This window comes from Rhinatrema bivittatum, chromosome 1 (genome assembly GCF_901001135.1).
Source record: "Rhinatrema bivittatum chromosome 1, aRhiBiv1.1, whole genome shotgun sequence".
NCBI lineage: Eukaryota > Metazoa > Chordata > Amphibia > Gymnophiona > Rhinatrematidae > Rhinatrema > Rhinatrema bivittatum.
This window is the reverse complement of record NC_042615.1, coordinates 55,003,544-55,025,703: the sequence shown is the minus strand read 5'-3', so window position 1 is coordinate 55,025,703 and position 22,160 is coordinate 55,003,544. Positions and strand designations below refer to the sequence as shown.

The window sequence follows — 22,160 nt, the reverse complement described above, 5'->3', positions numbered from 1 at the left end:
TTATCAATACCAGAGAGTAGGTAGTCCATGAGTGAAATTAGTAGCGTTTCGGTGCTTGCGGCTTTGCGAAAACCATATTGGTTTGGGGACAGAATACTGTGGTCCTCTAGGTAGTTGGATAGTTGGGTGTTTACCAGTTTTTCCATGATTTTAGCTATAAATGGTAGGTTGGAAATAGGGCGGAAGTTGTTGGGATCACATGCATTTAGATTTGGTTTTTTTAGCAGTGGCTTGATTGAGGCAGTTTTTAGGTCATCTGGGTAGATGCCATGTGATAAGGAGCAGTTTATAATATCTGCTAGGGTTTTTGCTATTGTGTCCGGGATAAGAAGAAGCATTTTGGTAGGGATTTGATCAAATGGGTGTGATGACGGTTTCATTCTTTTTAATACATTTTGTATCTCTGTGATTGTGATGGGTTCAAAGGCATTAAGCTGGATGTCTTTATTTTGGGGAAGATATGTGTTATCTGGAGACGTAGTGTTTGGAATCAGCTGATTAAGGAGATCCGATATTTTTTGTTAAAATGAAGAGCCAATTCGTCTGCTTTAGTCTGGGCTTGTTCGGGTGGTATATCTGGAGTGATAGGTTTAGTGAGGCTGGAAACGAAGGCGAATAGAGCTTTTGAGTCAAAGCTGAGATGATGAACCTTTCGGGCATAGTAGTCTCTTTTGATTTTCAACGTGGTACTTTTGTAAAGATGGAGTGATCGTTTGTAATCAGAGAGTGAGGCTGGTGAAGGGGCTTTGCGCCATTTTCTTTCTTTTTGCTGAAGTAATTGTTTGAGTTTTCGTAGTTCATCATTATACCAGGGATGTCGTTTGGATGTATTAGCAGACCTTGTTTTGGTTGTCAGTGGGCAGAGAGTGTTTGCTATAGATTTTGTTATTTTGGACCAGGATTGGAGGGCAGCGTTCGGGGTAGATACTTCAATGAGTGGTAGATCCGAGGTTAGAGCTTTACTTAGATGTTCCGAGTTGCAAGGTTTTCTGTATAGGAAAGAGGGTCTTGAGTTGAGTTTGGAGTCTGATCGCGGTAAGGAAAAGCTGGTGGAGATTAGAGAGTGATCTGACCATGGGACTTTTTTGCAATTTGGTTGTTTTGTAAGAGAAATACCAGTGTTTGTAAAGAGTAGATCGAGCGTGTGGCCTGCTTTGTGGGTGGGTTTATTGATTTGTTGTCTGAATCCCATCGCTGACAGTGCGGTGAGGAGGGCTTCACAGTTTGTAGAGAGGGGAACTTTGTCAACATGTAAATTGAAGTCACCCAGGATTATAGCAGGGGAGTCAAGATTGAGATGCAGAGTTATGGTTTCGATGATAGGAGAGGAGTCTGACTCTAGTAAGCCTGGAGGGGCGTAGACTAGCAGGATTTGGAGTTGTTCTGATTTGAACAATCCTAGTTCTAGTTTAGTTACTGTACTGATGGGGTGGTGTGAGAACCTTAAGGATTTTTTTGCAGCTAGGAAGATACCCCCTCCTCTTTTTTTTTGTCTTGGGATGGAGAAGAAATCGTAAGTCTGCGTTGGTAATTGGTTAATGAGTATGATGTCCGTGGATTTGAGCCATGTTTCTGTTATGGCGCAAACGTCTGGGGTTGTGTCCTGCAGTATGTCGTTGAGTATAAGAGTTTTGTTGGTGAGAGATTGGGCGTTGAATAGGATTATGGTGAATAGGGTGAGGCCTAGTAACTGTGTAGTGGGGGAAATCATGATTGGGATGAGTGATTTGTAGGTGCGTGGTCGGTAGTACATTATTGTTCAGGTTGGATCGGTGCTGGATGAGTGCTACTGGAGCTTGGATGTGCTGCTAGAGACTGGATGTGTGCTTCTGTAGCCTGGATGAGTGCTGCTAGAGATTGGATGCGTGCCTCTGGAGACTGGATGCGTGCCTCTGGAGACTGGATGAGTGTTGCAGGAGACTGGATGAGTGCCGCAGGAGACTGGATGAGTGCCGCAGGAGATTGGATGAGTGCTGCTGGATGAGTGCTGCAGGAGACTGGTTGAGTGCCTCTGGAGACTGGATGAGTGCCTCTGGAGACTGGATGAGTGCCGCAGGAGACTGGATGAGTGCCGCTGGAGACTGGATGAGTGCCGCAGGAGATTGGATGAGTGCCGCTGGAGACTGGATGAGTGCCTCTGGAGACTGGATGAGTGCTGCAGGAGATTGGATGAGTGCTGCAGGAGACTGGATGAGTGCCGCTGGAGACTGGATGAGTGCCGCTGGAGACTGGATGAGTGCTGCTGGATGAGTGCCTCTGGGGACTGGATGAGTGCCGCAGGAGATTGGATGAGTGCCGCAGGAGACTGGATGAGTGCCGCAGGAGACTGGATGAGTGCCGGTGGAGACTGTATGAGTGCTGCAGGAGACTGGATGAATGCTTCTGGAGACTGGATGGGTGGATGTGTGATCGCTGGATGGATGGATAAGGGTGGGTAATGGCTCTTGCTCTGGGACGCTCCAAAAGTAGGGAAGGTTTAAGAATGCTGAGAATGCATGACACACACTTCATCCCACCAGCCATCCGCCCTCCCTGTCTCTTACTTCATAAGGTGAACAGATACTGGGGAAGGGAAGAGGCATGGGGCAGGATTTCCAACTTTGGAGACATCTAGAAATTTGATCACTGACACTATCTGTTACATCTCTGGGAATCCTGCCACCTGTCTCCTCTCTTCCCCAGCATTTTGAATCACTGAAAGGGCCAAACATGCCCTCTTCCCTTCTCCCCAGGTACTCTTCTCAACAAGCAAACCAAGGGGTGCTCTCTCCCACTGGTGATCTGAAATATCCTATATGGCCCTTCTCTTGAAAAGTGTGCAGATACCTGCATTACATTTTCCATTATTTCAGAGATTTGTTTTAGTTGCTCAAAATAGCCATTGCCATTAGCAACGGTAACATGGAATAGACTTAGTTTTTGGGTATTTGCCAGGTTCTTATGGCCTGGACTGGCCACTGTTGGAAACAGGATGCTGGGCTTGATGGACCCTTCGTCTGACCCAGTATGGCATTTTCTTATGTTCTTATGTTCTTAATCATCACCTTCAAAAAATGTTTCCAGTGTGGGTGTGTTGCTAATATTTTCCTCAATAAAGACTGAGGCAAATAATTCATTCCATTTTTCTGCTATTTCCTTGACCTCCCAGAACAAACTTCTCGAATTCTCTCTTCTGTCATACTATTTCAGTAACTTGTCCATACTTATGCTCTTGCCTGTTTTCCTCTTTTGGGTCTATGTTCTGTTTTTGAAAGAAGCCCTTTTGGATTTATCTGCCTCTTTCACTTCTCCATTAAACCATGCTGGCAGTCAGTTTGTCTTCCTTCAGCCTTTTTTTAATGCATAGAATACATTTTATCTGGGTTTTTAAGATGCTGCTTTTAAACAGTGTCCATGCCCCATGTAAGCTTTTAACCTTGGTACCTGCTCCTTTTAGTGTTTTTCTAATTTCCTCATTCTATCATAGTCTCTCTTTTTTTTAAAGTTATATGCTACTGCAGTAATTTGCTTAATGTCTTCCTTCCAGTACTTATGTCAAAATTGGTTGCAGTATAATTGCTATTGCTTAATGGCCCCAACAAACGTAAACTAGCTCCCCCTTCTCTTTTTTTTTTTTTAACTTCCTGTAGCTCCTGTGCCCCTAAACCCTACTAACTGGTGGAACATTTGTGAGATCTGGGGATATTTTCTGACACATGCTCCCAGCTTCCTTCCTCAGTGGGTGAAAAGATAGTTTTTTATTACAGATCTGCTAAATTCCCAGTAGTAAAAAGAACAAAAAGACACAACATCAAGTTGGGATTGTTTAAAATATATCATTTTACTGTTTAATTTGATTGCATATGAAAATTCATAGATGGTATACTTTGTCATAGTGCATTTAAATACAGAAAGGAAAATCCAAGGAATCATGGATACAGTCACTGGTAAATCTGAAGTCCCTGGTAGTAGGTACTTAACAAGGGATTCTCACTGGGCACCTCCTGGATGTACCTAAAAGCTGGTTGAAATATTTTTTCCCCAATAAGAAACTTGAAATTCCTCCTAGTACAATTTAGAAGAGTCTCTGCTGACAGATTCTTCCAACAACAAATCTGCAAATAGATTTCCCAGTCTGGCAGTTCTCACTCTGACTCCAACCTAAAAGCCCATTGCTTAGAATATTTAGATAATCTCTCATGGATAATGAGGAGTATGGTTCTAACTCCTCTCTTCCTTTGGATCCCCTCTTGGTCCTTCCACTCTCATGATCCTCCTTGGATCCCAAGAAAATCTTGCAAGTCCTAGGACCCAGGCATTTAACCCTTGGGTTGTAACCTCCTCTCAGTACAGAGGATTAAAGGAATAGAGCATGAGTCAAAGTAGGCTCATGAGTTTTGTTAAACACATACTCCGTGCAAGTCACTTCCTAATGAGGAGTGTCAAAAATCAGTATATACTCCTATTTGTGGCCTTATACCTTCAGGATCTCTGAAGATTTTTGCCTTAGTAAGGGCCACTTTGGTGACACCCTTAAGAATATAAGAATGGCCATACTGGGTCAGACAAGGGTCCATCAAGCCCAATATCCTCTTTCTAACAGTGGCCAATCCAAGTCGCAAGCATAAGGCAGGATCCCTTACATTCCAAAGCATCACTATATTGTCCTGTATCAAGGCGGTGTACAGGGATTGTGTATCTTGTGCTTGTTGTTTCTTGTATGGCCACTTCTATGCATGGAGTTGATTCCCATCCTTTTTGGAAAATGAACTTAAGTTCTGAGAACATTGCACAACAGAATTATTAAACTTCTCCAGTGCTGACCAATTTTATTCCCCTATTAAAACAGGCCCCTTCAAAATAAGGGCTACTGTGGTTAGCAATTTTCCCCTAGTTCAGATGGGTGTATTTTAGTTGCTTATCTGTAGCATCCAAGACTGGAGTCCTAGTGGCTTGTTCTTCCTCTATTCCAGAGCTACTAGGCTCTTGCAGTACATCTATCATGATGGTTTCCACTTTCTCCATTACAGCCAGAGCCACACAGGCATCAAGCCAAGTATACAGCACATTGGGGCAGAGACACATCCCAGACTCCAGGCAGAATCATAACATTTTGGAGAATTATAAAATGTTCATAAGTTAAAGAATGCTTCAGGATGAAAAACAAAAATCTTCACAAGTTACGTTTATTAAGATTTATTTTCCCATTTTTTTAAGACATATTTTGGACACAACTGAAGGAGGTTTTTTGACTGATGATTAAGAAGCCCCAACCACAGTGAAAAGCATTGCCCTGTTTAGTTTCTGATGTCTTTTTCCTCCTTGAAAAAAATACAAATTAAAAATTACTTCTTTGACACCATCAGTGGAGACACTCAGGGCAGATCCAGGGGTCCAGCCTCCAAAGGAATCAATATGGAGCGGTGTACTCAGGGGAAATAAGGGAAGTAATGGAGGGTTTCCCCAAATCTTTGCTTTTTTCCCCCTTTCCTCTCATTACTAGTCCCAAGGTAAACAAGAACATCAAGAAATCAGCAAAGAAAAGCACAGCTCCAACAGAGCATTTGATACAGTCTGCTCATGCCACCATCATCCTGGCTGCCCTCCTCTGAGTACATTTCTACTCGCTAACTCCACTTTATGGTGAAAATATTTTAATTTAAGAAATAAACCACATCACCAAGCCAGTTTAAAAAACAAATCTCTGCTGATATTCTCTGCTGCCAAACCGCATCACATGACAAAATCATGATTTGTACATCTAAAGACCAATGCAGAAAAACATTGAGAAAAGGAGCTATATGACCGTTCACAATGGCAGGTTGTTACGTCTTTTATTAAAACTAAAAGAAACAGTGCTTACTTAATGTTAAATATTCACTGTTTTATAGGATTAATTTATGTGGGGGATTCTGCTTCCTTTTTTCTATTATGCCTTTTACTATGCAAACAAAAATAATCCAAATATACTATGCTACATCATTGGAATCAGTGGTTAGAAAAACTGCACACTCTTCCAAAATGTTACTCTTTTGTTGCCTTATAGCCTGGAAGCAAAAAGCATTAAAAGTGTCTGTTCCATATATCCACACATCCTAACTTATAATTGCCAAGTGAAAAATATTTTCACATACCCCTTAGAAAATGAAGTAGAAATAAAAACATGGAATAATTTCCCCTTCACACACATGCCCCTTCTGAAGCAATCCTAAATTCACAACCTCTGGCGTAACCAGTCATCTTCAAAAGCATATACCAAGTGAATTGGCCATCTGTGTTAAATTGTACTGATGAATTAAGCGGTTCCTGTTAGTTTTCTGTACTAGGTAGTGCATTTCAAAGCAAAGAACTAATCATGAGCACCAAGAAACTGTCAAAAGAACTCTGGGACAAAGTTGTGAAAAGGCACAGATCTGGGGATGGGTATAAAGGAATCACAGAGTTCTTGAATATCCCTTCAAACATGGTCCAAGATGATTATTAAGAAATGGAAAATGTATGGCACCATACTTCTGCCTAGATCAGGCCATCCCTCCAAACTGAATGATGGAGCAAAGAGGAGACTGATTGGGGTATCAACCAAGAGACCAGTGGCAACTTTGAAAGAACTACATGCTTCCAGTGCCAAGACTGTCCAAAGTTTGCACGTGATGATAATCTTTTTTATTTATAATTTACACGTCTAAATCGCTGCTACCACCAAGCTCACAACAATTTACAAACAAACTCAAGTACAAAATAAAATCATATCAAAACATAATGCAAACATCCAATTTAAAATATGAACCCCTTACAATAAAACATCCCAGAAACCGCATACCTGTAACACCAGACCCATCTCTTTTAAATCATTCTAATATCCATTTTGCCCAATCATATACCATGCTAACAGGATCTTATGCTCTATCCCTGTAAATATAAATGGAATGCCTGCTGAAATGGTAAGTCCTTCATAGCCTTATAGAAAGCCAGGTAATCATTTTGATGCCAGATCTTAATAGAAAGGCTATTCCACCATATTGTTGCTACAACGGAAAAAGCTTTCCCCCTTGTACGCTGCAACCAGCAAACCTGGCCTATATGGTAGGGTGGCAAGAAGGAAGCCATTACTCAAGAAAGCCCACCTTCAATCCTATCTGAAGTATACAAGGGAACATCAGGATACTGTAGCTATGTGTCAAAAAGTTTTGTGGTCTTTCGAAACTAAAATAGAACTTATTGGCTGGGATGAAAAGCATTCTGTTTGGCGCAAGCACAATTCAGCACATCACCCAGAGAACATCATCGCTACTGTGAAACATGGTGTTGGCAATGTTTCTTACCAGCAGGGACTGGGGTACTTGTCAGAATAGATGGGGTAATGAATGGTGAATGAGGAAATTATACTGCTCTCTACAAGAAAGCTGAAACTGGGACAGGAGTTCACCTTCCAGCATGACAATGACCTGAGGCACTTGACCAAAGCCACACTGAAGTGGCTAAGGAACAAAAAAGTAAATGTCTTGGAGTGGCCTAGTCAGAGCCTCAATCTTGATCCAATCAAAAATCTGTGGTATGACTTAAGGATTGCTGTCCATCAATGCTCCCCAAAGGAAAGAATTTGAACAGTTTTGTAAACAATGGTTTAATATTGACAAGTATTTGTGAAAGAAATTAAAATGTTACATGCCAGGGAGAGAATTGTGGTCCTCCCAGTGTCATCAATTAGAAACTATGAATATGGTTAAAAGTCAATGAATTGCAAAAAGAACTTTTAATCTTATGGTGCCAGAACTCTGGAATAGTTTACCAGCTTTTATTAGAGCAAAGCTGAGTTTATAAAAGTTTTGTAAGCTAGTAAAGAGCTTTTTATTTCCTGATTTGAATGGTTAAGCAAGAAATTAGTTAAGAATGAGTGAAGGGTTAAGATTATAATTTGGGAGTTTTGAGTTGGCAGGTCTGGCAAATTGCAGTGGCAGAAAGTGTGGCATAAGGTGGGTGGTTGGTATTTACTCTCTGTGTTATATATAAACTGTATGTGATTTTTTTGTATTTGATATTTGATTATGTTTATTATTGGAAACCATGTTGGTGGGTTTGGCTGATTTGTACGATATAAAAAATGTTAATTAAATCTAGGTGTACATAGTTGATGAGGACCTAACACAACAGACTCATAGCAGTAATTGCTGCCAAAGCAGCTTCAACCAAGCATTGACTCGGGTAGAGATTTATTCAATTGTTGAATATCAGTTTGGGGTTTTTTTTTTTGGATACATACATGCTTTGTCCTCTAATAAAACATTTTTGGCTCTGAAAGTTTTGGAATATGATGTATTGATGGATGGAAAAGTCTCCTCATTTACATGCATGCAAATCTGATGCACTGACACAAAATGTGATAAATGGGCAAGGGTGGAATAGACATTTGATGGCCATTCTATATTGAATTAGTGAAATGTTTAATTTAGAGCACATGTAATTTTAATGTTAATGTGAACTTTTATTGCAAGCTGGATCATTTTCATTGAGAAGTGACTTTCCTTATGAATATATATATATACAATGTGTGTATATGTGAGCTATACACACACAGAACATAAGAACATGCCATACTGGGTCAGAACAAGGGTCTATCAAGCCCAGTATCCTGTTTCCAACAGTGGCCAATCCAGGCCATAAGAGCATGTCAAGTACCCAAAAACTAAGTCTATTCCATGTTACAGTTGCTAGTAATAGCGGCGGTTATTATCTAAGTCAACTTAATTAATAGCAGGTAATGGACTTCTCCTCCAAGAACTTATTCAATCCTTTTTTAAACACAGCTATACTAACTGCACTAACTACATCTTCTGGCAACAAATTCCAGAGTTTAATTGTGCGTTGAGTGAAAAAGAACTTTCTCCGATTAGTTTTAAATGTGCCACATGCTAACTTCATGGAGTGCCCCCTAGTCTTTCTATTATCCAAACGAGTAAAAAACAGATTCACATCTACCTGTTCTAGATCTCTCATGATTTTAAACACCTCTATCATTGCCTTTCATTCAAGAGAGGCATTACAACACAAAAAAGCCCTTCACATTAGGAAACACAGCTCAATAAAAGACAAAACCATCAAAAATAAAACCTCATGGAGTAATATAATTGGAGAAACAGTATGGTAACATAAAATCAGAGTAAGAAACACAACCATAAAAGATCCTTCAACCTCAGAGGGTAAATATTTGTCTAAGAAAAGTTTTCATTTCGGTATCTAAAAGGCAAATCTAAATCACACCTAGAAACTCTCAGAAGTGCATTGTAAAGTTGAGGAACAATGTATGAAAAACCTTTTCACATTCTCAGCAATTTAATTTCTTTCAAGGATGGAATGAGCACATCTCAAAATTCGTGTGGTGGTGTACCAGTCCAGTTGGTCTTGCAAATATTGAGGGCCAATGCTTCTAAGAATCCTAAAATCTAATATTAAAAGTTTAAAATGTATTCAAAGTAAAACAACCAACCAATGTAGTCCCCTCAATAACGTTACCCTATTTCTTGCTATACTCCAGAATCACCCATTTTGTATACCTGTAACTTAAAAAGTATCTTTTGTTGGAAGGCCAGAATATATAGGACATTACAATAGTCAAAGTCAGAAATTACTAAAGCATGTGTAACTATATTTGCACCTGATTTCTTTAAAAATTGGTGCAATTGCTGTAGAGCCTGTGGCTATTGGGAATATTTACTGTACTAGATATATGGAATGTGTACTTACCATCATGTATATAGGAATATGGAACTTTCAATTAATGCTATAAACATAATGTTTTTTGACACCTTTCTAAATGAACTATATTGTACTTACTGCAGTGCAGACGAGTATTGAACTATAAATGTCTGGAAATCTGAAAGTAACTTGCAGGTGGCTTCAGGTTGAGCAATGGTGTTTCCCATGGGCATTGGGACATAGTTGCACTGTACTATGCACAATATATTCCACTTATAAAAAGCAGTCTGCTTATAAAATCACTTCATTGTTACTTGTCCCTTTTTTATGTATGTAATTCCTACTGGGGACAAACATAGGGCCTGAAATATTAAGGCTTTTCTCCTATTCTGTCTATGGGAAAAATGCTTAGTAAATGAGGCCCTTTGATTGTAAGCCCTGAAAGTCACGCCCCTTGAGCTACCAAAGAAAAGGCATGAGCTAAGTCTAAAATAAAAATAAGAACATTTTTGTTTGGCGATGAGATTTTAGAAGAATGTGCTGCATATAATTTATTTGACCCATAGGGCTTTTAACTGCAAGGGTTCATTTTATTAAACACTGGCTAACATAAAATGTACAGCAAAACGTTAATTCTTTTTTAACTTTTTGGACTATTTTGGCACATTCTATGTCTTGACAGATTCTGGCTTATACAGAAGGGCTGCATGGAAAATGGCTGTTCACAGAGATTCGAGCCATCTTCTCCAGGCGCTACCTTCTTCAGAATACAGCACTAGAGATCTTCATGGCAAACAGAGGTAACCATAAAGGGGGTAATTTTAATTTGCTGGCAAATACATGCATAAGTTAATACGATTTTCAAAATAGATTCCTGCACGTAGAGCCACTTTGAAAATTATCCCACCCAATCTACCCTCACACATTTACACCCGCTAATATGTGCACAGAATTTTTTTCTTAAAAAAGTATGTGCATACTTTTGGAAATCCAAAAGTATGCACATAAGTCCAAACACCTCTCAAACCCTGCTCCTGGGAATGCCTACCCTCACATGCATATAAGTTTACCTGCATATTGGGCAATTTTTAGAAGGTCATTTCTGTACGTAAAACACTATTTTACCCACAAAAGTCCCTTTGAAAATTACCTTCTAAATGTACCCATCTATTCAGGTGTTCTATATCACAAAATGATGACCTATGGGTTATATATTTTTTTATGGATGGTCCACACACTAAGGAAAGGAAAGCTCCAATTAATATATATGTGCAGGTGTCAGATTTTTTTCATACTTATTTTTTAGTATGAAGATTTATTTATTTTTATTTATTTATTTGTTTTATATACCGTTGTTCGATTTCCATATCACATCGGTTTACATATCACTTGAAGATGCAGGAAGCAAGGCATTTCTTTTTGTCAGGTACAAAGAACGATTAGATAAATGTAACGTGACAGAATAACAGTAACATGAGTAATTTATATTGATAATTATAAAGATAATTTATATTGTCTACCCAAAGGTGGTTACTAATAAAGTTAGAAACCATTAATATGAAAAAAGATAATTTATCATGGTGGATTGTAGTGATGGTATAAGCAGTTAGAAAGTTGTGTGGTTTTGTTCACAGAATCTCAAGTTTATTATGGTTCAAGTTGTTCCATTGATTAAAATCTGTTCAAAATGAAATCACTATGCTCATGGTATACTTCTGAATTAAAAAACATGAAAAGAAAACTCAGACAACTGAAACACTGATCGAGGAGAAATCCCCTTCCCCAACATAAAACTGAGTACATCATCTACTTGAGAAATTATCAATCTAAAATAAACATCTCAAAGATAAAATTCTACTCAAAAAATACAAGCTGCAAACAACAACTGTACACAACTTTTCAATATTGTTAAACTCCTTACTAATAAATGTTCTACCTTCTACTATTGAATTTTGTAATCAATTAGGCACTTACTACAAGGACAAAACCAATACTATCTATGATAGCATTTCTCATCTTCCTTTATCTGTGTATTCAACATCCCTCATTGACACCAGTTGGGACTCATTTGATCCAGTAAACTTAGACACTGTAAAAAGAATTTGCACTCAAACCAACTGCCCTATTGTCTTAAAACAATCAATTGATGACATCTGCATATATATTTCCATTGATTAATTTATGGGCATATCGCACAGCTTAACGCCAATGAAAAAGGTATAGTTATTTTCAGCGTTAAAACTGTGCGATATGGCTTTGCAAAGTGCGAAGCCAGCCCACTTTTCCCAAAATCCCACTCTCAACCCCTCCCCTTTAAAAAATTTTGCATGCAAAAATACCTTAACGCATGCGAAAAGGCCATAACGCGAGTTGGAAAATAACCCCGATAGTTTTCCAAATATTCTACATGACCTCTTCAATGGAGATTATCTTTCAACAACACCTTTGTATCCATAACCCATAGAAATTTGAGAAATAGCAGAACTTAATTGGGCAGCTTGTTGCTGGAGACTCTCTTCCTGTTCCTGAAACTTTGTATCTCTTGCGATGTAAATGCACAGAGTCTGGAAATGGAGCCTGAAAGAAACTCCTCTATTCTTGCCAAAGACAAAATCAAATCTTCCAGAGAGACACCTCAGCCCAGGAAGGGAGACTGGGACAAGAATGAGAGCTCACAGAGCTATTCTTCCAACTTCTTCCACCCACAGCAGCTCTTTAGGAGGCCCAGATCACACTGAGCATGCTCCTCGAAAAAGGCCAAGCACAAGAATCCCAAAGGTATCGGTGGAGTGTTGCGAGTCTCTGGACTCAGGAAGATGTTGATATCTTCAGTGGAGGACATTTCTGCACTCCTCTGGTTCTCCCAAACTTTTCTCTAGACAAGCTAAATTCGATATGCAGAGCAAATCCCAAGTGTCCACCGTCCCTTTGGTATCAGTTGGGGTTGACACCAGATAGGTCGTTGCTCTTCCTTGCTTTTTATTCCCCCATAAATTCAAAAATATTTTAAGGCTGTTTTGGAGTAGAGTAAGAATACTGGAATCAGAACAGTCAGCATCTTCCTAAGTGGACTCCATCTTGAATCCCCTTCAAATTTCTGTGTAAACCGGGCGGTTCATGTGTTTCCCTGCTTGGACAATTGGGTGGTCAAGAACCTTTCTCAAACAGAATAAGTCACCAAAATAATGTTAGATTTTTGTTTCTGTATACCTGAAGATTTTATCACTTCTCTTTCTGACTTCTGTATGAAGCAAGGATCTTAGTTTGATCCAGGATTCAGCTTCCAAAAGCAGTGGGAATTGGTAGAACCAAGGACATGATGGTGAGTGTTCATACAATGACTTTTATCTGATGAAAGAGCTGGCACACTAATTATCTTTTTGACTGAGAAGGGAGAAAAGATAGCCCCTCTATTTTTCTTCTATGTTTCTAGTTAAATTAAAAACACCTACATTTTTGCAAGGACAAGCAGGATGTTAGTCTTCATTGATGGATGATATCAGACAGAGCCATGTTTGGAAGACTTGACGACTTAGGTTTTAGAGCTGTCAGCTCTACTGAGCATGTGCACAATTGTCCAGCATTGTGAGCACTACACAGGGACTCTCTCAGTTTTGTTTTTATCCTTGGAGCCTGTCAGTTCAACTTCTGAGGAAAACATTTCCTTATCTCTAAAACATCTCTTTTCCATGTTTTTTTCCACTTGGGACCCACTGTTTGGAAGTTGTTTTCCTCCCTCTTACCTCCCTTGGTAAGTTTTTCAGACTTTTCTCTCTCTTTTTCCATGGGTGTATCAGCACCAGTATCTGTGCATCAGTTGTATGTTAAAAATTGAGTTGCTTGATTTTGTATCAATTATTTTTCATCCATTGTCCAACAATCCGAAGATAACCAGGTGCTTCTCCAAGAGCAGTCACATCATATCTGTCACAGACCCACATAATAGATGTGTGGTGTGTCTTGGAGTGACCATGATGTTTTAGGATGCCCTACATGGGGGGAGATAACTCCCAGAGGCTCTTAAGTCTGATTAGTGTTCTTGAATAAGCTCTTTGGTTAGATAAGTTTGAAATGAACAAAATATTTTAAAAAATCAAAAAAAAATCAACCACACCTAAACAGCAATTAATATACCACAGATTCTAAAAGCTATGAATAGAAATTAACAGTTTTTTATGAAAGGATATTAATATCCTGAAAGAATTCTGTCGCTTTTATATGAATTGCCTGCTTTTATTAAAAAGAGAGATTTGTTACAAGTTCCTTACTGACATATTCTCTGTTATTAATATTATTGCCATTTTTTGAATCCATATTGTATTGATTGTTAAATAAGTCTGAGTCATCTGTATCAACATCAATGGGCTTAGGAGCTGCACTGTACACTAATGGTGCATCAGTACTGAAGAAGCATTGAACTTCATTGACACTGTGCATTAAAAGAGGCTGAGGAGACAAAGCATCCTCCAGTTCCAGCCTACCCAATGAAAGCAAGAGGTGCTGCTTCATTAGCTTGAGCATTAAGGACCACTGATATGGAGCATTGAGTGAAGGCAAAGAAGTTCAAACCTTGGTTTTGATCAATACACAGTGATGAGAGCTGGGAGATATTGGCAGCAGCATAGATCCTCCCAAGCATCCAAGCAGAGCAGGCTGCTTACCTTCAAGAGAATTTGTTGGAATGCAACAGCCTCCAAGAGCCCAAGTCACAGTCTGATACAATCCAGGTGACCCAGGAAGATATCACTTCTGCATCCCACCTTGTGTTAGCATTGGATATTTTTAAAGAGTAGTTAAATAGGAGGATTCAGGAAATGCTAGAGTGCCAATTTGCTTGACTCCCTGACCTGAAATTGGTGCAAACTGCCAACCAGTCTTTCCTGGAATTTCATCAAGCACCATCAGCAATGGCATTGATATCAACAACTATAATAATATGGGTATAATGGTACCCAATATATCTGAAAAGAAACTTCCCTGATTCTCCGGGATTTGTCAGGGTCTGTGGGACCCCTGCCAGAGCAGGTTTTTCACAGTTGTTGGCCCCTTCTTGGCCAAGACAGGTTTGATTTCTAATTAATCAATTAGGAAACCAATCTGATTGGATGCTTTTCCAACTCTGATAAAACAGAACCAGTGAATTTTCCTTTTCCTCAATCTCTAATCTTTTGTCCTCACAGCTTGGATGTTCAAAGGGAAGTGATACTTTATCGGAGCATTTCTCAAGTACTTTTGGCTTATAGAGAGAACTATACCAGGAGCTCATATGATTACAAATGGAGGAGGTTTACTGTTTTGGTGTGATGGCAAGGCCCTAGAACCCTTTTCCTGTCCCCTACAAGAACTTTTTGAATACCTTGATTCAGACCTTTAAATACCTGAAAGGAATTAATAATAGACAAAAATCAAATCTTTCCGATGGAAAAGAAGCTGTAAAACTAGGGTTCACAATATGAAACTCCAAGGGGAAGATTCAGGAACAATGTTAGGAAAAAGTCATAGGATAGGAGGCGATGTCCTTTCGTGGATTGCAACTGGTTAAAAGACAGGAAACAGAATAGAACTAAATAGTCAATTTTCACAGTGGAGTGCCTCAGGGATCTGTACTTGTACCAGTGCCTTTCAGTATATTTACAAATGATCTGGAAAGGGATGTGACGAATGAGGTGATCAAATTTGCAGATGACACAAAATTATTCAAAGTAGATAAATCTCATGCAGATTGTGATAAATTACAGGAGGACCTTGTGAGTCTGGAAGATTGGGTGTCCAAATGTCAGATGAAATTTAATGTGGACATGTGCAAGGTGATACATATAGGGAAAAATAATCCGTGCTATAGTTTCACATTGTTAGGTTCCATATTAAGAGCTACTACCCATGAAAAAGATCTAGGAATCATAGTGGATAATACATTGAAACTATCAGCTCAGTGTGCTGCAGCAGTCAAAAAAGCAAACAGGATGTTAGGAATTATTAGGAAGGGAATGGTGAATAAAATGGAAAATGTCATAATGTCTCTGTATCACCCCATGATGAGACCGCACCTTGAGTACGTTATGCAATTCTGGACACCGCATGTCAAAAAAGAGATAGTTGCACTGGAGATGGTACAGAGAAGGGTGATAAAAGGGATGGAATGGCTCCCCTGGGAGGAAAGGCTAGAATTTAGGGCTATTCAGAGTGGAGGAGAGACGACTGAGGGGGGGGATATGATAGAGGTCTATAAAATAATGAGGGGTCTAGAACGGGTAAATGTGAATCAGTTATTTACTCTTTCGGATAATAGAAAGACTAGGAGGCACTTCATGAAGTTAGGAAGAAACACATTTAAAACAAATTGGAGAAAAATCTTTTTCATTCAATACGCAATTAAACTCTGAAATTTGTTGCCAGAGGATGTGATTAGGGCAGTTAGTGTAGTTGGGTTTAAAAATGGTTTGAATAAGTTTCTGGAGGAGAAGTCCATTAACTGCTCTTTCCTAGCATGTAGACAGATGGACTCAGGACCTGTAGTTTATGTTCCCCTGCCAGCAGATGGAGACGGAGCAAGCTGACATCACAGTATATATAGTCCTGCAGTGACCCCCAGCCTGCCAGTATTCTCCATCTCCAGCAGATGGTGGATGTGCATCTCCCTACCGAGTCTCATAGTCTCAGGGCTATTCAGTTCAGCTCCACTTGCCGATGGAAATCTGCTCCCGCCTCCAGGGGTGGTTGCAGGAGGATCATCTGAGGGAAGAGTGTTCCCTTGTGCTCTCTGACCTGGTTGGTACTCATGACAGATGTGAGTCTCCATGGTTGGGGGGCTCACTGTCTGGAGTTGATGGCCCAAGGACGTTGGAGTGCCAAAGAGTCCCGCTGGAACATTAATCGCCTGGAAGAACTGGCGGTACAGATGATATGTTTGCAGTTCAGTGACAGGCTACAGAATCCAGTGGTTCATGTGATATCGGACAATGCGACAATGGTGGCCTACATCAATCTCCAGGGAGGAACCAAGAGCCAGCCAATGTCGCAGGAAATGGACAAGCTTATGGTATGGGCAGAAGGTCATCTGCAGATGATCTCGGCCTCTCACATTTCGTGAAAAGAAAACATGGGAGCGGATTTTCTAAGCAGGGAGAATCTGGACCCAGGAGAGTGGGTGTTGGCAACCGAGGCGTTTCAGCTGATTGTGGATTGCTGGGGCCTTCCGTTCCTAGACTTGTTGGCGTCTTCTCGCATTGCAAAGGTTCCTCAAGTCTACCGTAGCAGGGGGAACCATGGTCCCTGGGAATAGATGCTCATACAGGTCTGGCCAGAAGATAGTTTGCTTATGCCTTTCCTTCATGGCTCTTGCTGGGCAGGATAATTCACAAAATCAAAAGCCACAGAGGACTAGTACTCCTGGTGGCGCCGGACTGGTGTCCATGGTATGCGGATTTGTGAAGACTCCTGGTAGAGACCCCCCTTTGCCTTCTGTCGCATATGGATCTGTAACAGCAGGGACCAGTTCTTCACGAGGATTCAACTCTGTTCTGTCTTAAGGTTTGGCCCTTGAGAGGGCTCGCCTGTTGAAGCGTGGTTATTCCTCTGCGGTGATTGCCACCTTACTCCATGCTTGCAAATTCTCCACTTCCTTGACTTATCTTCAGGTTTGAGGGGTTCTTGAGGCCTGGTGTAAGGAACGTGGTGTTCTTCCTCGTTCATTTAAGATCCCACTTACTCTGGAATTTTTGCAGGATGGGTTGAATAAAGGATTGGCCCTTAATTCCTTGAAGGTACAGGTTGCAGCTCTTCCTGTTTCAGGGGCCAGGTGCATGGTGGTTCATTGTTATCTCACACTGATGTGATTCATTTTTTGAAGAGAGTGAAGCATCCTAGGCCTCCCTTAAGGTTACCGGTTCCCTTGTGGAGTCTCCAATTGGTGCTTGATTTTTTGGCAGGCCTTATGTTCCGACCACCGCATAGCCTTTCCTTACAGTTGTTGACTTTGAAGACTGTGTTCCTGGTGGCTATATGTTCAGTACGTTGAATTTCTGAGCTGCAGGCCTTGTCTTGCCAGGAGCCTTTCCTTCGGGTGCCTCCAGGGGCGTCACAGCTGTGTACTGTTCCATCCTACTACATTAAAAAAAAAGTCTTGCTGGGCAGACTAGATGGACTATTTTGGTATTTATCTGCCATCTTTCACTATGTTACTATGCTACCTACTTTATTTCTTATAGCTGCTTCTGGAGGTCTGCCTGTGGCCTTACACAAGTGGGCACTTTTTCATAAAAGGAAACCCACACTTTCTTTAGTCTACCTGGCTAATAATGTGTTATGGGTTTTTCCTCCAGGAACTTACCCAAACTTCTTTTAAACCCCACTGTGCTGGTTGCCTTGGTCACGTCCTCTGATAACAGATTCCTCAGCTAAAAGCTTAATAACGCAGGCCCTAAGTTTGTATCTGAGGCACTGGAGGGTAAGATAACGTGCCCAAGGAGCATCAGTGGGATTTCAGCCCTAGCCTCCCTGTTTCTCAGCCCACTAAGCTACTGTCTGCCACTGACCTGCTGCTATTCTCTCTGCCATGCACACCCCCAGCCAGAACACTCTCCATTCCCCACCCCCTTTACAAAAAAACAGCATTCTTTGTTCTGTATCCCAAAGGCCAGAAAGTGTCCAACCAAATTATTTATTCAACTCTATACTATGATTTCTCTTTTTTTTATAGTAGAAAAGAACTCTCTATTGCTTAACACTTGCACTTTATATCACTAGTTACAGAATAAACAAGACAATAAAAACATAATTAGTAGCACAACACACACACAAAGCTTCAATGTCTGGTGATTAAGCAACAAGCAGGTGAAAACAGCTTTTCCTGCTGTCTTGGAGCCTCCAGATTAACCAGAGTTTCAGCCTCCAGCTGCATTTTAACACCTTAATAAATAGTTAAGTTTCCTCTCTCTTTGTAGCAGCTTTATACCAATCCCAGGCTTTAACAGCAACAATATCTAACTCTAAACATCCCTCTTAAAAGTATACACCTCCATTTATACAAAACAAATAATGTTGAAATAAACCAACTGCTTCCATAACATCTTCTTTCCCTGCCCAAAGAACTACAACCTGTAATTCTCCCCCCCCCCCCCCCCCAAAATAAACCTCAGCCAGCACTTTCCCCATCTCAGGCATCTGTTTGGCTCGGACTGCTCAGCTGAATGACTCCTGCACCGTTTGGCATGGGATGTCCATGCTTTTCTTCTGCAGCTCCTGAAGTACTGATGAGAATGCAAGCTTCCAAGCCCCAACGTGCCACTGATGATACCATTCCTTCTGATACATACCTGAGGAGATGGCTGCGTGCTCATGAGCCCAGATACAATGCCGCCTCTTCTTTCATGTGGACCGGCACACAGCTGATGAGGTCACCTCTGTAAGCACAGGGCTCAGAGCAACTGCCTTTATTGGGTCCCTTTTCCCCTCCTCCCCCACCCAACCAAGGACAGCCCTGTTAAGAACTACCGTGCATGCTCAAAAGTGTTTTTCTAATGCTTTGAACAAAGCTCTAGAAATCATCTGATTAGTGCGAAGGTCAGAACCCATGTGTGTGACTGGTAATTTCCTGTATCTGTGCATGTCTGTGTGTGTGTATGCTTAAACGTAGTGTTTGTCCAGAGTAGTGTAGTACAAATGTTTCATGATGGAAACACTGGCGGGGTTTCTGTAGTAGGGCACGATAATTCCTTTGATATATTTCATGGTGTGAGACAAAGCTGCATCGCTGCTTCCATACTTACTACCATGCTCTTAGCTGCTGTTCTCAGTATGCTGTCAGAAGATCTTAGTTCAGTAGTCTCAATTCAAAACAGTAGTGATGAAAAGTTTATTTAACTTGGCTAAATTGCTTGCCAGTTCTAAAATCAAATGTGCATTAAAGAAAATTTCATTGCAGATGATTCAGCACTACTTACTCACTTAGAGACCTCAAGATCTAACTTGCTTTACACAAGTAGCAAAATAATTTGAATTCAAGATAATTAATAGTAAACAGAATTCTATATATGTAGTGATGTTATACCTAAAGCTTTTGTCCATAGAGAACAATGTTCTGTTGGTGCATGCATGCACAGCCGCACCACACATGACCCTATGGAAGGAATGGTGGAGCCTCTCCTGCCATTGCCAACTGCTTAGTTTTGCCTGTGCTGGCACTGGGGAGCACATCCTAAGCCAGAGGCAGGAGGCAGCGGATGCTGGGGAAGGTGGGAGAAGTAAAGGGCAGATGCTGGTAAAGGAGGTGGCAAGGGGGCGGCAAGGGGGCGGCAGCAGATGCTATAAAAAGAATGGTCTAAGGCTGACACCATAGCACTGTGGCATAGGCCATTTTATCCTGGATGTGCAATGGAGGTGGTATGGACAGGTCCAAGGAGGGAGGGAAGACATCTACCCCTCCAAACCTTGGGCTTTCTAGAGGTGCCAGTGCCACATAAGCATGCCATCTGGGGAGGGGGACCAGCAGAGATTGCAAGAGGGAACATTTTAAAAGTCTCCTCTCCCCTTGAAAGAAGGAATATTTGTTTTGTTAAGCAAAAAGACAGTCTATAAAAACACATTAGACATTTTTTAAGTTGTTATACTGACTGTTGCCTGCTATGTTAATTGTTGAGTTCTTTGATAGATTTGTATGTCCGTGTGTGCATACTATATATATATATATATATATATATATATATATATATATATATACATACACACTAGTGCATATAGATATGCACTAGTATATGTTTATTTAAAAATATTTCATATAGGTAAGTCAGTGATGTAAAATATACACACCAAATTCATATCACATGTATCATGCATACATGTACTCCCTGATATAGATGTGGTTTCCTGTAAAGTCAACCAAACGTTTTTAGAATCTTGGCATATAGTGCATGTAGACCTGAAAGTGAAATAAACATTCCTTTTTGCCATCACTATTACAGGAAGAGTAATTCAATTATAGGGTTAAATGAATCTAGTTTTTCAACCCAATCATTTTTCATCCGTTTGATCTAACTTTTGTTTGTTGAAGTTTGCGCTATGTATTGTCTCTCTAGATTGGAAGTGCCCAGCTGTGCCCGCCTGCAAAGCCCTGGAAGCTATAGCTCCCCTGGAAACAAGCATGGCCGCCTTTTTCTTTTTCCAATACTAAATCTCCCTTGGGTTTAACATTGCATCTGGCTTATAAGTTATTGGTTTCCAATTTATTGTTGTCTTGTGTTTCATGTGCCAGCTTGAGTCTTGAAATTCACGTGCAAGTCACTGCTGACATCCATGTTGTTTAGATCATCTCACCAGTTAACATTAGCCTTCTAATATTCTCCTAAAGGCAGTATTTGTCCAAGTCTCTGACGGTGTTGCTTTAGAGCAGGAAGCAGTTCTGAGGGTATGGTTATGGAAACAAGCTATGGTCCACTAACAGCATTTGATTCACAAAAAGAGAAAACATGTTCAGTGCCACATCAATAGCGTATCTAAATTCATTGTTAAGTATTAGTATGTGAGAAATCCATACATAAATGACAGGAGGTTGTCTCATATTTTAACTGCTCTGTTTTTCTGCAGTTGCTGTCATGTTCAACTTTCCAGACCAGTCCATGGTAAAGAAAGTAGTTCACTGTCTACCGCGAGTTGGCATTGGCACTAATTTTGGGCTGCCACAAACAAGGTACTGCAGGTTTCAAATTGTATTCTGGAATATTTGGTAGTAGTCATACATTATTACTTTGCAGGAGCATAGACAGAGGCTTCTGACAACTTCTGCATGTTTTCTGTGGCTTGACTGCATTCCTCTAAGAATGAATATCATTCTGTTTCTTTCTATTCTGCTTTGAGAAAATGAACTTCCTACTTCTTGGTTTAAGATTGAAATTTTTTTCCTTTGAGCTGTACGATCAGATGACAATTTGATGAGATTTAAAATACTTATCAGCTGTTATTAGGTGATACATTTCTCTATTAAAGAGCTAATTTCAAGTCTGTGCTGTCTACTAATCCCTGCTACATTAGATGATGAGTTTTAGCAAATGGACACAACACTATTACAATAAAACCACATAAAGTTGCACAGTTCTCACTTAGTTAACTGTGCATCATTTGAATAAAATGTATTATATGATAATCTATTGAGTTCTGAAGCACTGACAGTCTTGAATGTTTGAATCTGGTCTAATACTTTTTAAATTATAGAGGTACTTAGTTTTCAATTAACAATCTGGTAGATATGTATTTCAGGCACCATTAGATTGATAAGAAATATGATATTTTTTCTTGATAAGTCTATGTTGTGTTTCTCTCCTCATTGTACTTTTGTCAGTACCTATTCAGGCTTTCTGCAAAAGAGATGAACTAGGTTCTTTTCAGATTGCAATACTTTTTATTAGACCTGAGTGAAGATCAAAGAAAGATGATGTAGCACATCAGCTTTCAAGACGACATTAATGCCATAGTGACCGATGTAATAAGCTGCACTA

General features: G+C 40.2%; 1 protein-coding gene across 1 annotated transcript in view; it reads left to right on the top strand.

The window, feature by feature from the left end:
* The window catches only part of LRBA (LPS responsive beige-like anchor protein), a 1,658,631-nt gene that overhangs the window by 1,242,941 nt on the left and 393,530 nt on the right, over nucleotides 1-22,160 (top strand). The window contains 2 exon segments of the mRNA XM_029605291.1: nucleotides 10,355-10,472; nucleotides 21,253-21,355. Of these exon segments, the coding sequence (XP_029461151.1) occupies nucleotides 10,355-10,472; nucleotides 21,253-21,355 (221 nt within the window).